Here is a 16,618-nt window from a genome sequence, read left to right as displayed (position 1 = left end):
GAGAGAGTCTTCCCAAAAACCATCTGACACATCACCTTCCAACAGAAAGAAAAAACCGTTCCAAATCTTTTACCTTTAAGGAGTTAAATGTAAAAATGCATTCAAATCCTAGTAACACTCTACTGGTACAAACATGAGCCCATGTGGTCTAGAATCATTTGCGAAGAAGTGAGCTATGTTTCTGTTATAACCACTGTAACAATCAACTTTTCTTAAGGCATATATAGAGATATTTCAGAATGTATATTCAAAAAACAATCTGGTTTTAAAAAATGGGCAGAGAATCTGAATAGATATTTTTCCAAAGAAGACATACAAATGGCCAACAGGTACAAGAAAAGCTGCTCAACATCACTAATCATCAGGGAAATGCAAATTAAAACCACAATGAGACATCAACTCACACCTGTCAGAATGGCTATTATCAAAAAGACGAGATAACAAGTGTTAGCGAGGATGTGAAGAAAAGGGAACCCTTGGTGCAACTGTTGGTGGGACTGTAAACTGGTGCAGCCACTATGGAGAACCATGGAGGTTCCTCAAGAAATTTAGAGTAGAACTACCGTATGATCCAGCAATCCCACTTGCTGGTATATATCTGAAGGAGATGGAATCACTATCTCGAAGAGATACCTGCACCCCCATCTTCACTGAAGCATTATTTACAATAGCCAAGACATGGAATCAACCTAAGAGCCTATCGATGGACGAACAGATAAAGAAAACGTGGTGTATATGCAGAGGAATATTACCCAGCCATAAGAAAGGCGGAAATCTTGCCATATGCGACAACATAGATGGAGTTTGAGGGAACTGTGCTAAGTGAAGTAAGTCAGACAGAGAAAGATAAATGCTGTATAATCTCACTTATATGTGGAATCTAAAACAAAAACAACAAAATCTCAAGCTCACAGATACAGAGAACAGACCGGTGGTTGGTTGTCAGAGGTGGGGCAAGGGGACAAAATGGGTGCATTGTGTATTTGAATGCTGCTGAGAGAAGGTCTTAAAAATTCTCATCATAATGAATAAAACCGTGACTATGTATGCTGACGGATGTTAACTAGACCCACTGTGGCAATTATCTGCAGTACATACAAATAGCAGATCATTACATTGCATGTTTGAAGCTAACTTAATGTTATATGTCAATTATGCCTCAATTTAAAAAAAAGAATGTATATTCATTCTGTATATTTAGGTAATCACAGGATTCTCCCAAAATTGTTTCCCAAACCTAATGAAATAAATTACCAATTTCTAGGGTCTAGAATAAGTTTTAAGAAAGCTGCAATCAAATGGTAAAATTCCCTCATCTGGAATTCAGGCAAATGGCAGTAAGGAACGTATGTTAATGTCCTCCACCAAAAACCCTAGGGGAATCTGACAAGAACCAATCTATTCAAGTGTGCCACCCACATCAAAATGAAAAACTGTATGCAACATTTTTTCTCATTTTCAGTTTATAAGATACCAACTGACTTAATGCCAGTAAATAAGAACACAAGTCAACGAAACATTTCAAAGCAAGTGATAATGCTTAGTTGATACGTTAAACAAGAAACAGGCATAGAAGAAGTTATTTTATATGAGAATGGAAACACCTTCTTGGAAAAGAAAATTGTACTTATAGAAAAGTTACCCTTTATATAAAGATATATCGAAGGACGGACCTGCCTAAGGTGTTACGGCTCTCGACAGGTTTTAGGATGTGATTCTCTTCAATACTTGGGAGCTGGCAGGATTGGGCTACGGCTATAACACAGGCCTGGCAACGAGGGTCCTCATGCGCCAGGTGACTTTTGGGGGTGACTAGCCCTATCTTGCTATCTCATGTAACCTAACTCATTCCTGCAAAAGCAACATCAAATATATCCTACCAGATAGTAACTACTTCCCGCTTTGCAGTGGACAAGCTGGGAATCAGAGTTTTGTTTCTTCCCTGCCCTCCTCACAGTATCGTTTGGGAAATCACCAGAGGAAGAAACACAGAACACACCGGATCAATAGCAAGAAGGGAAAACTATATACTTGGATACTATGTACGGATATCATCCAGAATTCATTTCAGGCTAAGCAGCTTTGAAAGGAAAGCAGACCCAATTAAATAATGCAAGTTAAAGGAATTTTCTCCTGCCCATTTGTTTCCCAATAATATCTCTTCGTGTATAGAATTCCTGTAACTTCTGGGTGACTGTAGTGCACTGAACGTAGATATCACCGTCTGTAAAAGCACAGGTGGGTGCCTAACCATGGGTCGTTGCTACTGACCGCTAACAACTCCAGGAAGAAACCACTCGGCCACCTTCTCCGCAAAAAGGAGTGAGGCGATCAAAGGACAGCCAAGTGCTACGTTAACTGCCGTGGAGTAGTGGCTACTACTTTTGCCCATCCTGCACTGTCACCCTCATTCCGCTTTTATCGCCACGCCCCCTGACTAGCAGGCATGTTCTTTTCAAAAATAAAATCTAGAGAAAAACAATCAACTATTTCAGTGGGCGACAAGTGTCCCAGGAGACTAAGAATAGGCTAAGAGCTGTTAGTGCTTATGTGAGGCTAGACCTTGAAGGTGTTACTGCCTTATCTATGTTTATCTTGAGATAATGACTGAAGTAACATTTGTGGTGCATTAGGGAAGGGGAGTTTCCCAGATCTAGAAGAAGCTGAGGCACCTGTATTTTCAAAAAGGGGGACGGCTGCAAGGAAGGACAGCTGATAGTAAGAGCCTCTGATGGGCCCTAAATGATATTAGAGCCTTTTCTGTGTGGACAGACCCAAGGGGGGGCAGGGAGAGGAACAGACACTAGTCACCAGAGGGCAAAAGAGAGGGGAGCAGGAAGAGAAAAGGGGGAAACACAAAAGGCAGGGAAGCGGGAGGGAGGCTCTGCCACTGAGGAGAACTTTACTGTCTTTACACTTGTGCCTGGGTCGCTCCAGTTTATTTTCGGTCAGCAGTCCACAGACAACTAGAAGGTGATCACAAAGGTATCCTCACTATGCCTGACCATACAGCTCAGAGCAAATGATGCAGTGATACTAAAAAGCTAGGCCCATGCTATCTATTCTCAAGATGAATACAGTTCTGTTTGCTTGTCCATTTCCCATATTTGGCTTTCTTAGGAAAGGAGCTTTATTCTAAAGTAAAATAAGAAAAAAATAGTGATTTCAAAGTACGGCAGTGAATCACATATTTATTTCATTCTCAACCATCAGAACTGACTTCCTCTCAGTGAACTTTCCACTCTGCTTCATTTAAAACATATTAAGGCAAAAGGGGCAAAGTCTAGTCGGACTACAGGTACCACCTTTTTTTTAATGCCAAAAATTTTACACTAAATAAAGAATGATTCTCAAAGGGAATTCTGTTCCCATTCCCAAACAGAATAAAGAAAAATGAACCCTTCCCACAAAGCAAAACAAAACTCAGAAAGAGGTAAACAGATCAGAATCACCTGTCTTTTTCAAAGCACTCATACTTCCCGTAGATTCTGATACGCCCCCTCAAGAAGCCACGAGCTCTTCCCCACCCCACCCGACCCCGCCACGGAGAAGCAGGGCCAGAAGGAACCACTGTTGCTGATCACAACACACCATCTGTCAAGTGCGCAGAGAAAGGAAGGCCTAGGGGCCAGAGCTGGAAGAAAAGCCATCTCTCAAAAGGTCAGTAATCTACCACATATCTGGGGCTGTCAAAACTGGAAAACAAGATCAGAGGATGTCACTGTGACTACAGTACAGAAGAAACCAAAAAAGAAAAATCAACAACAGTGAGATGGTGATGTTCGCCTTGGGTTATTAGTAACAGTAGCATTAATAAGGGGCGCCCAAGTGATGACGACAGTGGTTATTACCTTGGATTACTACTAAGAGTAATAATCAAAAAATAAATGTTTAGATTGATTCTCTAGGCTTACAAGTCAGTCACTAAAGAAGCAACACAACAATGCTCCCTCTGCCAGCGGAGGGCTCCTAACCTAAGTAAATGAAAGCGGCAGCCCACCAGCGGCTGTACCATCAGTGCAGCAATCTCGAGAATACATTAACTTGAGTAAGTCAAATTCTTCACTTACCATTTGTTAGTCTATCAAATAGAAAGATATCAAAATTCCAATTTCCAACTTTTTCCAGCATACACTGAAATGAAAACCAAACATTCCTACTGTAATTTAATTTCAGTAACATTCTCCATCTTTTGTAGATAGTCCACAGGGAAGTTAATGAAAATGGGAAGTGGTTGATTTACTTTAAGAAATGTTAAGTATCATTCTCCCTTTAATCATGACCTTTCCAAACGGCTCCAGAATATGTCCAAAGGGATAAACTCCATTTGAAAAAACAATTATTATTTTGTTTTCCAGTTAATAAATGTATAGGTCAGGTTAGTGTTCCCTTCGACTTATTCCTATACTCCCATGAACGGTCAAGAATTCTAATATAACTTAACATCACAGAAGTGTGGTTCATACACTGCATGGTCTAGAAACCAGATTTTTAAAATCGAATAAAAGTAAATTATAATAGCCGAATACTTGCTATATCCCAGGTACTGTTAAAAGTGCTTTACTCTTTACTCACTCTTAGTCTTCATACCGACACTATCAAGCAGGCATTGTTTTCAATCCTCATTTATAGATGGGGAAAGAGGCAAAAAGTACTAACTTGCTCGGCAAGAAAGTAACAGAGCTGGGATCTGAAGTCAGGTGGTCTGATTCTGGAACCTAGGCACCAGACACCTACACTATACTACACTTAAATTATTTGTTATTCGTTTTCTGAAAATACACTCCCAATTTATGGGTATTTATTTATATTCTTTAAATATCCTTATAAAATAGTCAATAGCATTTACTATATTCATTTTTAGGTTGATGGTTATTTCAGCCAAGTAAATAAATCCCACAACCTTAAAACTCAAATAGATATTATTACACCATATATTTGTAACCTGAAAATTTTGTGGACTTTATTTTCAAGAAAAAATTTTTATTTTGTATCCAAAAGTTCACTGTCGTATACATTTATGACCTAATCGACATAAGCAACATTAAGGTACTACTGGTTGAGATTATAATACTAACAACCAATGATACACATAATATTCTCATTCTAAAAAACAAAACTTGTGAACTTTTTAAAATTTAAGGAAAGCATCAGTACTTTTCCACTGATCTGTTTTATCAAACTGGGAGGCAAATTTTTTCACTTTAGTATAACCGTAGAGTGGGTACCCTGACCCTATCTACACAAACTGACAACATCTGGCCTGTAAGTATTAAGTCAAAGAATACTTTTACAAATATTAGAAACATAAGATTATTAAAAAATCCTCATTTGGTCAAAAACAACCTCAACTAACTTCCACCTTCATTAACATACTTCTTTTAAACTATATAAAGAAAACGATGCACAGAATCACCGAGTTTAATTTAAAAAAAATCTAAATCTTCCAAATATCTCAGTGATACAAGAGACTATGAAAAATCATTTGACTGAAAGTCATGAGTCTTCCTGTGCTGGGTTTACTTCTAACCAGCTGGGGGAGCTCAACCAAGTCCCTTATACTATTTAGGCCATAGTGTTCTTTTTTTTTTTTTTTTTTTTAAGGCCATACTGTTCTTAACTACAGAATACAGAAATTAGATCAGATAATCCATAATATTCTTCCCAGCGTTAAGTGTGATCTTATAGCTTAACTTTCTATTGATCTACTTGCTGTTATAATAAATCGAAAACATTTTCATTATTTTAGTTACTTCAGAAATGTTCCTTGCTCTGTAATACCTAATTATAGGATGAACAGCTAGCTGCTCTAAAGGGAAAACCTGAAAAATGGGTTCAACTGATTTCACATACAAAAAAAGGCTCTATAAATCAGTACCATATGGGAAAAACAAGGCTTCATTAAACTTATCTAAAAATTAATGTTTTCTTGAAAAAGCCATACACACCTTGGCTTGTCCATTATAATCATCATCTAAAATGTTTAGAGAATTCGAAACGCTGGTACCACGAAAAAAGCGTGACGATCTAAGATACCTCTGGAAACTTAGTAACCTTCTGATATTCCTTGCAGACACAGAAACTTCGATTTCAGATTGAGCTGAAATAAAAGGAGTAAGAGGTGAGTAGAGCGACTCAAAACTGTGCATACCGTATCTTTGTTGTACCCCTTCTAGTTACATACAAATATTTCTTTAAAATTAATCAGCTGCCATGCCATATTTCTAGGAGAGAAGAGGTACTTTATTTGTACTTTCAATTAAAGAGCTAAGAATGAAGGGGCAAATTGCCAATTTTATCAGCATTTAGAAAGCTAAAGAGGAGGGAGTGTGGTTAGATTAATAATCAGTTCTTTTTTTTTAACTTCCTAAGAATTATTACCTTTCACTCCATCGCTTCAATACACTATACAAACACTATGAAGCAGAAAGACAAAATCTAGTTTCAAACTATCCTTCATATTGAGAAGCCAGGTCCCAAGTTATATATGAGACTTTAAGAATTAATTATTCAACTCAAACATCTCAAATCCTAATGAGGTATCATTTCAAATCTTTCCTTAAGAGAATTTTATTCAGAGGAAAATGAGATGGAATGGAGAATAAAGCAGCTTATACCCTGTAAGAGTTCTAAAGGATAGGGATAAAAATCCTGCAAGATGAAAAACTCTAGAAAAAAAAATGTGGTTCCACATTGGATACGGATATGCTTTCTTTCCATGAGTCTAACGGTCATGTGTCCCTGCAGTGTTAGAATGAACCAAAGTTTCTGGGGCACCAGACAAAATAAAAGACATTGGTTACAAGCTGTCTTGTGTCATGAATGTTATCTTTAAATTCTAGACTCTAACTAAGTTAAGTGAAATGTTCATAATACAAAACATGAAAGTGAAGACGAAGGATCAACAGATCATCATCTCTCATCTTACCTTCCATTAACATCCCACTGGTGGAATGACAGGTAATCAAACACATTCTCTCTTGTGTGTCCAGTCACTAACTGTTCTATTAACCTCTATCACCCAGTGCTTTCTCATCTATAAAATAATGGCAATATCTAGTTCAAAGGATGCTGGATTAAATGAGATAATATACACATGAGTCAGATATATAATAGGTATTAAATAAATGATGGCAATGTAGAGGATAATAAAATTGATGTTGATGCCACTGCTTGGAGGTATGCATCTAGGTAATTATCCTAAGTTCCAAATCTGTTTATGTTGCTCTAAATAAAAGTATTCACTGATCCCTCATCATTTTAAAATGAACTCATCTTCTTGGCCTGGAAGAAAAGGCTTCATGTTCCAGGTTCTGGCCCTCTCCAGACTCAACTCAGATGACACCTTCCCTGGGAAGCACACCTGGACACCTATATATACACATTCCCCATGTAGGAGAGATGGGAGGCACCTCCTCTGGGTTCTCAAGGCTACCCGTGCAGACACCTATCACACTACTTTTGATGCTGTTATTACAATTGCTTATTTATCTGTCTCCTTCAACAAATGATGACTTCCAATACAGGCACGGATTATTTTTTTTCATCTTTGTATTCCAAAGCCTAATAATAGTGCCATGTAGGTATGTAGAAAACATATTGAGTAAATGAATAAATGCATACTGTTTGTGAAATACCTGATGAGTTTTGAGGTTCCCATACACTCACATAAGCCAGAAATAAGATAACGCAGAGTTACGTGGGTTTTTTTTCATTTTTCATCCCAGTGGATCTAAAATAGAGTATCTAGAACAAGTGTGGAGCTAAATTTTGATCTTTATCAGTGTAACTTACATTAAAAGGACTAGCACCAAAATGGTAACGTTATTAATATCAAGCGATTATGTTTGAACTGGAATTAGGATGTTTGAGGAAATTAGGTTAGTTTAATAAGTTCAGTGAAAGTAATGTTCCAAGTGCTTTAAAAAAAGGTATCTAGGGCTTCCCTGGTGGCGCAGTGGTTGGGAGTCCACCTGCCAATGCAGGGGTCACGGGTTTGAGCCCTGGTCCGGGAGGATGCCATATGCCACGGAGCAACTGAACCCATGCACCACAACTACTGAGCCTGTGCTCTGGAGCCTGCGAGCCGCAACTACTGAGCCCGTGTGCCTGGAGCCCATGCTCTGCAATGGGAGAGGCCACTGCAATGAGAGGCCCGTGCACCGCAACAAACAGTGGCCCCCGCTCGCTGCAGCCGGAGAAAGCCCGTGCGCAGCGGCGAAGACCCAGCACAGCCGAAAATAAATAAATAAAATGAATAAATTAAAAAAAAAAAAAGGTATCTCACCTAGCCCTCAACAATGTAAAAAAAACGAGTATTATTATCTTCCACTTTATACATGAGCACACTGAATCTACAAGAGATTATATATCAGATCATACAGCCAATATAGGGTGACAACTAGATTTTTTTTTTTTAAATAAATTTATTTATTTATTTATTTTGGCTGTGTTGGGTCTTTGCTGCACACGGGCTTTCTCTAGTTGCAGTGAGCAGGGGCTACTCTTTGCTGCAGTGTGCGGGCTTCTCTTTGCGGTGGCTTCTCTTGCTGCGGAGCACGGGCTCTAGGCGCGCGGGCTGCAGTAGTTGCGGCACTTTGGCTCAGTAGTTGTGGCTCGAGGGCTGTAGAGCGCAGGCTCAGTAGTTGTGGCACACAGGCTTAGCTGCTCCGTGGCATGTGGGATCTTCCCGGACCAAACCCGTGTCCCCTGCACTGGCAGGCGGGTTCTTAACCACTGCACCACCAGGGAAGTCCCTGACAACTAGATTTTAAAACACAGATCTGTTGACAAAGGCTGTGTGTCCACAGTATTACTCACAAGTTTCTTATTACATCTCTACAGTATGGTTTGTTGACTGTTTATGATAAAATTCTGTGTATACCATTATTCAAAATTGTCCTTATTTAGATGAAAGTATGTACAGAAAGAAACAGAGGGAAAAAAGCTAATGTGCAGAAATAAAAGTATTTAATTAAATACATACATATATATATACTTTATTTATTTATTTATTTGGTTGTGCTGGGTCTTAGTTGCAGCACACGGGCTCCTTAGTTGTGGTATGCGAACTCTTAGTTGCGGCATGCATGTGGGATCTAGTTCCCCGACCAGGGTTCGAACCCAGGCCCCCTGCATTGGGTGTGCGGAGTCTTAACCACTGTGCCACCAGGGAAGTCCCAGAAATACAAGTATTTAATGTGACCCTTCTAGTCTTATTCCTAGAAAAGACTGGACCTGGAAGGGACAGAGTGGAATGACACGAATACATGGGGAGCAGACGAGAACTAATTAATGCAATACGAGTACTGCCATCTCTGCATTTAAAAGGCACTTTACTGTTTTACAAAAAGCACGTTCACATCTGCCATCCCATTTAATAATCACAACAATCCTGTGAAGATGGCAAAGATTATCATCCCCATTTTACAAATATAACCTTAGAAACCAAAGTAGAAATGCAATACAATTAACGCATTAGAGCCAAGGCATTTAGAAAGCTTCTAAAAAATGTTGCAGAAGACACGTATTCTATTCATTATGGAAAAGCAACCTAAAAGAGTTCAAGGTCATAAGCATGACCTCATGAACATTCCCTTCAATTTACTATCTTAAATCACACACAAAAGGTAACAATTTTATCACTGGCAATTCCTTTGCATCCTGTGCGTGGACACTGATAGTAGGATCACTGCTCCCAAATTGTATGTCCAAACGAATCCACCCTTGAAGTAAACTTGAGAATCTCTTTGGGAGGATAACTACATAAGGTCCAAAAAATTAATAAGCCTCATTTGAAGGGGCTCAATCCACTGTGCTAAGTCCCTACATCAACATGGCAGGATTCACACTGTCAATGGTTAAGACAGATGGCACTGTCTGGGAGTCAGGGCTCTACCCACGAGATCACTGCTGTACCTCCCCCTGCCTTATTCCTATTTTCCAGGTTGACTTCTCACAAGTCACAACTTCTCAATGTCTCATTTTCCTTAACTGAAAAAAAACTAACCATAATTCGTGTCTTTTTTCCTGTTTCACAGAGCCCTGAAGTTGGGACTCATTATCAAGAGTTCTGTTTTGACCATGTTAAGTTGAGCATGAATATTAGATATTAACTGAAGGAGAAAAGCTCACTCATCATAGGAACCCAATGCCTTCCGGCAAGACTAATCCCACAAATAACCTACACAACAGGACAAGAAACAGACCTTCACTTAGTGATAGAACCAGCCTTAACAATTACTGATTATTTCACATACAATCTAAGAAAGGACAGAGAGCCTGTCCAAATGAAATGGCAAATCATCCAGTGAAAAGAATTTTCTTCACCTAGGGGGCCTGAGGAGCCTATACCTAAGAAGATTACATTCTAGAAAGAACTGAAAATCCCATGAGACTTTGCAGAGATGGTAATTAAAACTACCTCAAAGCTTTGCCTGAGACTTATAGGACCAGAATGGGGGGAGGGGTGGTATCTGATTTTTTTTCATTAATCTAATTTTTAATATGTACTGCACTCACGTTTCAAAAATGAAAATCAAGGAGGGAAAGAAGGAGGGAGGGAGAAAAGAACACAGTGAAAAACCTTACCCCTAACCAGTTTCTGATCCAACCAACTGCCAAACTCTCCCCTAAAATGATCACCTTTTAAAAGTTTTGCAGGTATCCTTTCTGAGTTTTTGGATCAAATATATGGAAACATCATTATATACTATGTTTCTACTTCTTTGACGTAAATGGCAGCATACCATATAACCTGTTCTGCACTGTTTAAATTTATCTCAGAGCTCTTTCCCTATCAGTGCACAGAGACCTTCCTCATTCTGAGGCTACAAAGTATTCCATCATATGGATGGACCATAATCTACTGAACCAATCCTCTACTGAAGGGCACTGCTACAACTTCACAATTTGCAAAAATACCTTCATTTTATTAAATATGCTTATATTTCCACTACTTGTTTTCCACTACTTGTCAGCTTTAGATATCATCCTTTAATGTTTTATTATTACAAACAGGAAATAACACCATACAGGAAATCACTCTATATCCCATCTTCTTTCCCTTTTCCTCTTCCAGTGTTTGTTAGTTGTTAGAGTGCTTTTTTCCCCCTTTCACTCCAATCCCCATTTGCATTTTAAGTTCAGCTCTAGCATTAAACATATTCAATATTCAGGTGCTTTTACCATGGCTGCCCCAGTTATCTTTCTTTTTGCCTTTGGGTTTCAACTATTTGTCTATAACGTATCTCTGTGTGGATCTCTTTGAGTTTATCCTGCTTGGAGTTCACTAAGCTTCTTGGATGTGTATATCCATGTCTTCATCAGATTTGGGAAGTTTTCCACCATTCAAATCATTTTTTCTGCCCCTTTCTCTCTTCTTTCTCCTGCTGGGTCTCCTATGAGTCATATGTTGGTACCCATGATGATTCCCCCACTGGTTTCTTGGGCTCTCATCATTTTTCTTCATTCTTTTTTCTTTCTGCTTCTCAGTCTGGATTATTTCAATGTTCTTATCTTCAAGTTCGCCAATCCTTTCTTCTGCCTGCTCAAATCTGCTGCTGAATCCCTCTAGTGAATTTCTCATTTCAGTTATCATACTTGCCAGCTCCAGAACTTGTTGGGTTCTTTTTTATAATTTCTATTTATTGAGATTCTGATTTTGTTCATACAACGTTTTCCTGATTTCCTTTAGTTCTTTGTCCGCAGTTTGCTATTTAGTTCATTGAGCATTTAAGACAGTTGATTTAACATCTTTGATTAGCAATTCCAATGTGTGGGCTTCCTCAGGATGGTTTTTGTGAAGTTCTTTTTTTCATATGTATGGACCATACTTTCCATTTTCTTTGTATGTTTTATAGTTTTTAACTGAGAACTGGACATTGTGAGTATTATGCTGGGGCAACTGGAAATCTAATCTCTCACTCTTCCAGGGCTATTTATTTCTGCTTGTTGTGGGCGGAAGCCATCTATTTTGTGACTCTTTTGTGACCAAACTATTTTTGTCTTTGCATATCTATTTGACTTTGTTTATTCCTTGCTGGGTGTGGTCACTAAAATTCCTGCTACAGTATCTCTGCAGTCAGCCAAAGACCCAACAGAGAGTTCCCTTAAATGTCTGGCTCCAAAGGCTGGGGGATGGGGAGAGAAGTCCCGATTCTTTAAATCTTCTGGTAGATGCTTCTGGGCAAAGCCTCTGCAGCTGAAAGGGCTGAAACCAAGGCAAACATCTGTGCCTAACCCTCAGGATCTGCCAGACTGACATCTAGAAGCAACCCCAAACTTCTGGAGGACTAGGTCCCCACTGCCCACCCGGCTTCAGCAAGTCACTAAAGAAACACGGGCCACTCTCCCCACAGGTCGAGGGGCTGAGGAGCGGGGGATGAGCACTGGTTTGTGCACACTGCTCAACTGCCAAGGAACAGCAGCCCCTCCCTCATCAGGCACTCCCCTGGTTGTTATAAGTGTCCAATCAGGGTCCAGAGTCCTGAAATCATTAATTCTGCCATTTTCTTTTTTTTCCAGTTTAGTGGTTGTTTTGATGGAGGAACCAACCCCTAGAGCTTCCTGCCCTGTTATTTTTGAGCCACACTATCCCTTTCCTTTAAAAGGTGTTTTTCCTGGTCCTTTCTGGGAGTAACTGCCCTAAGCCTTCTCTTTCGCTCAACCGGGGTTTGAGAATGGGGACAAGTTGCATGGAAAGGCTTAGCAGTCCAGAAACAACAGCTATCAACAGCCTGGTGCTCTAGGTATTTTCTATGAATTACTTCCTATATATGCGTAAACATACAGTTTCTCTTTTATCCCAGAGAGTTCACAGCATTTTTTTAACTTAAAAATTCACAAACATCTTTTCAAGTCAATAAATGGCACTTACATGTGCCATCATTTTTACTAGCCACATATTATTCTAAAGTATGAAACTATCGTAATTTACTAAATCTTTTTGCTGTTAGGCTGCTCCTAACTTTCATTTTTCTTACCAACAATTCTGTAATAAACATTCTTATAACTAAATCTTCGCACACGTCCTGATTCCCTTAGAACAAACCCTCAGAAGTAGAACAAGCACATAGGAGCACATTTCAATGGCTTCTAAAACACATTATCAAACTGGAGAATAGGTTTTCCAAAAGAAAATTAGAGAGGTTTCCAGAACTATCCTAGAATAGCTTCCAAAATATGATCTAAGAAAAGGGAATCAGTAACTATAAATCAAGGATGAAGCATGATGAGATCATGTTAAGATGGAAAATTTTAGTTTCTTCAGGTTTGCTTCACCCCACCCCCAGCCTTCCTCCACACACAGATACACACTGATTCCCCATAATGATTAAAAATAAAATTCCTATACTGAAACAAGCAAGTAGAGGCCACTATTGAGAAGGTGTCAAGTTGAGTAAGTAGTATCATTTAGGAACAGATAAAAAGAGGATACATGGGGAACTGGGAACACGATCCTGAGAACTTAACTAGTACTTTCATTCAGTTAAATGGCTAAAAGGCTCACCCCCTGACCATATTACATAAAATCTGACCCTATTAACCAATATTCTCACGAACTCATTTTGTGACATGAGACACACCAGTATTTATTTCACAGCATAACAGACAACAGATTAAAGTTGTCTTTATTAAAGCCCAGCTTCCACCAGGCTAGGACTATTTATTTTAAGTCTCGGGCTTGTTCTAGTTTACATGGTTACCTACATTCCAATCCAGCTTAGAAAGCCGACAGGGCTCAGTGACTTAATCAAGTTACTATTAAGAACTGTTGGCGCTGCTGGTTGTCGTCTAAAATATCACATTACCTCACTCTGTGATCACGAACGAACTAATCAACCCACCAAAACTAAATGAGCATCGTTACTTAATGATCATGGGGATTACTTCCAGTCATCCACTCCTGGCTTCTCTGAGCCAGTAATGAAATGTGGGATAGCAGCAAATTTAGAAGCCATGTTTTTCTCTTGCTTTTCTCCCTTCATATCAGAAAGTGGACAGAAAAAAGAAATATAGGTAATAGGTTAAGGAAACAAAAGGGCTGGAAAATCAACACGTCTTGAGCAGTATCACTCCCCACTCTCCTACAGACCCTCTTCTCTCATCCAAACGGCATGGCCAAGATGTCACCGATATTTAGTTATTAGACAAAAGAGGTTTTTAACAGAAAAGCCTTTGGATCTTGAGACTTGACCACCACTTGCTTTAATTGTCCACAAGAGGGAGTCCTGCAGTCACTATATCTGCTACCTTAAAACCGTAACTAACAATCATTTAGATGCATTAGCATGAATTACCCTTGGAGACTGTTAAAAAATGTTTTTTAAAATTCAGTGCTGTAAGGTTTTAACTCTAGTCTAAGGCAAGGTCATATTGAATGATAACTGAATAAAAAATATTAAGACATTCTTCGTTCTAATCTCCTCTTTAATTTTTCTTAAAAAGAACAGAAGCCATATCAGAAAGCCTACTGTTAATACTGAATAAACACATTTAGCTACATCTAAATTCAAGTTTTCCTGGAAGAATTTCTACATTTAGCATGCATGGATAAATGGAGAAAAAACAGCTAGGTGTTTAGAGCAATGGTCTTCAGTAGAGTAGCTTGTTCTGATACGGAGAAGCAGTACAGCAGGGCAAATAAAGACATCAGCTTTGGAGTTACATATCTGATTTTGAATCCCAGCCCTGCCCCTTTTACTAGTTTTATGACATTAGGAAAGTTATTTAAGTTATTGAACTGATTCTCAGTTTCCTCATTGTAAAAACAGGTCTTACAGAACTGTTGTAAAAATCAAATGAGATAATACAGCAATATGTCTTTTTGGGCAAAGAATAAACACTAACATTAATGGCTGTAGTTGTTACAGATATCAATTTTTTAAAAACAATATGTATAATTGACATATAACATTGGTTTCATGTTTAAATATTTTTAAGCACATGACTTCATACTATTTATTTTAACAAAGCCAGATTTATTCTTCATGATAGCATAACTTCATCCTAAAGACCACTGTATACTTTTACATACTGTAGAATTAAATGCACATATTTAAAGATTTCAAAATATGCATGCATCATTACTTTAAAACAAATATATAGACATTCCAAGCTTCACTAGAAATCAAAGAAATAAATGAGCTACTCATAATCTAAAATTAGATCAATGTTAACATGAGAATAAACTAATATTCTTTCCCTTAAGCAATTCTTATAACTTTAGTTTGCAGAATTCAATATTCACTTTGACAGGATTTGATAAAAGTCAATATAAAACCCTCTTTAAAAGATTACTCTTATTGTTATGGATTAGGCATTTCTTTTCTCCTTCATATTAGAAAGTGGACAGAAAAAAGAAATATAGGTAATAGGTTAAGGAAACAAAAGGGCTGGGAAATCAACACGTCTTGAGCAATATCACTCCCAACTCTCCTACAGAGATGAGATATGTGACATGTTGGGTCCCTCTTATGCTCAAACTTAGGACTTGAACACAGCTCCTTATTTGTTACATTCCTAATTCCCTTATTAGTGAGCTGAGAGAAAAAGAAGGAAAAGAAAGCACACAAGCTTTACTGTATTACATACAAAATAAAGCTTAAAGTTAAATCTCCAGTTTCTCCAATTCTCCAAAGGACAGGCAGAATTAAACTATCATTAAATTTTATTAAGGTTAAGGTCCAAACCGTATGGGTTCCCTAATTTATGCTATGAAGTTAGAGAAGATATCTAGGAGATAAGATATTCTTTCAATCTGAGACAAAAAAAAAGAAACAAAAATCAGTGGTTTTTCAAATGCAGGCACTTCACAATCACCTGGAAAACTAGATACATTTTAAAAAATACATACAGGTGGGGCAGAAGGCTCTGTTTCCTAATTCGATTCAGCACAGCAGTACTCATCTCTACAGGCACTGCTTGGCAAGGGGATTGTTATAGGAAGGAGGCAGGAACATGCATGATGAACAGACAGGGGAAAAGGACATGAGATTGTTTCCTGTGACTATGAACTATTACAGAAATGTTTCTGAAACAACCAGACATGATTTCAAGATAAATGAATGACTGGGAACAAACTAAAATTTAATAGAAACTCCAGACAGATATGACCTTAGTCTATAATACCAGAACTATAAGTAGAGGCTGGCACACTCACATCTGAATGAGAGACTAAATTACAAATCATGGACAGCCACCTTAGCAAATCAAACAAATAATGGTTAAAAAAAAAAAAAAACGCTTGTAAATAGGAAAGTGGTGACCAGGCAGTACAGTATGAAAGATAATAAGAAAAACAATGTAACAGAAAAAGTCACGGCTGAGGGAAACGCCACACAACAACTTCTATTCTTAAAGGGAAGAAGCAGTAAAAGCTTTGGAATATAAGAGGACCTGAGTTTGTGTGGGAGTTTACTATACATTAAAGACTAAGATAAACTAAGACAATAAAATCAGTATGACATAAGCTTTTAAGCTCAAAATAAACACAGAAACAGATGTTCTTTCTGATCATATCACTAAGTATGAAACAAGTATCCAAGTCTAACACAGCCCTGTTAGGAAGATAAGAAACAACACAAAATCAAATGCACCTGAGGGTCTAAGGCAAAAC

The 16,618-nt window shown here is 38.3% G+C and overlaps 1 protein-coding gene across 2 annotated transcripts in view; it reads right to left on the bottom strand.

Annotated features, from left to right (window-relative positions):
* Positions 1 to 16,618, bottom strand: part of PDE7A (phosphodiesterase 7A) — a 104,343-nt gene that overhangs the window by 18,537 nt on the left and 69,188 nt on the right. For both annotated transcript variants that reach the window (XM_082364830.1, XM_082364831.1), the window contains exons 4-5: positions 5,949 to 6,100; positions 4,071 to 4,134 (exon numbers count right to left, since the gene is read on the bottom strand). In XM_082364830.1, the coding sequence (XP_082220956.1) occupies positions 4,071 to 4,134; positions 5,949 to 6,100 (216 nt within the window). The remainder of the gene's footprint in view (positions 1 to 4,070; positions 4,135 to 5,948; positions 6,101 to 16,618) is intronic.

This window comes from Balaenoptera borealis (assembly GCF_965194805.1).
Source record: "Balaenoptera borealis genome assembly, chromosome: 17".
Classification (NCBI taxonomy): domain Eukaryota; kingdom Metazoa; phylum Chordata; class Mammalia; order Artiodactyla; family Balaenopteridae; genus Balaenoptera; species Balaenoptera borealis.
Note: the sequence above shows the minus strand (reverse complement) of the source record. Positions and strands in the feature narration are given on the sequence as shown.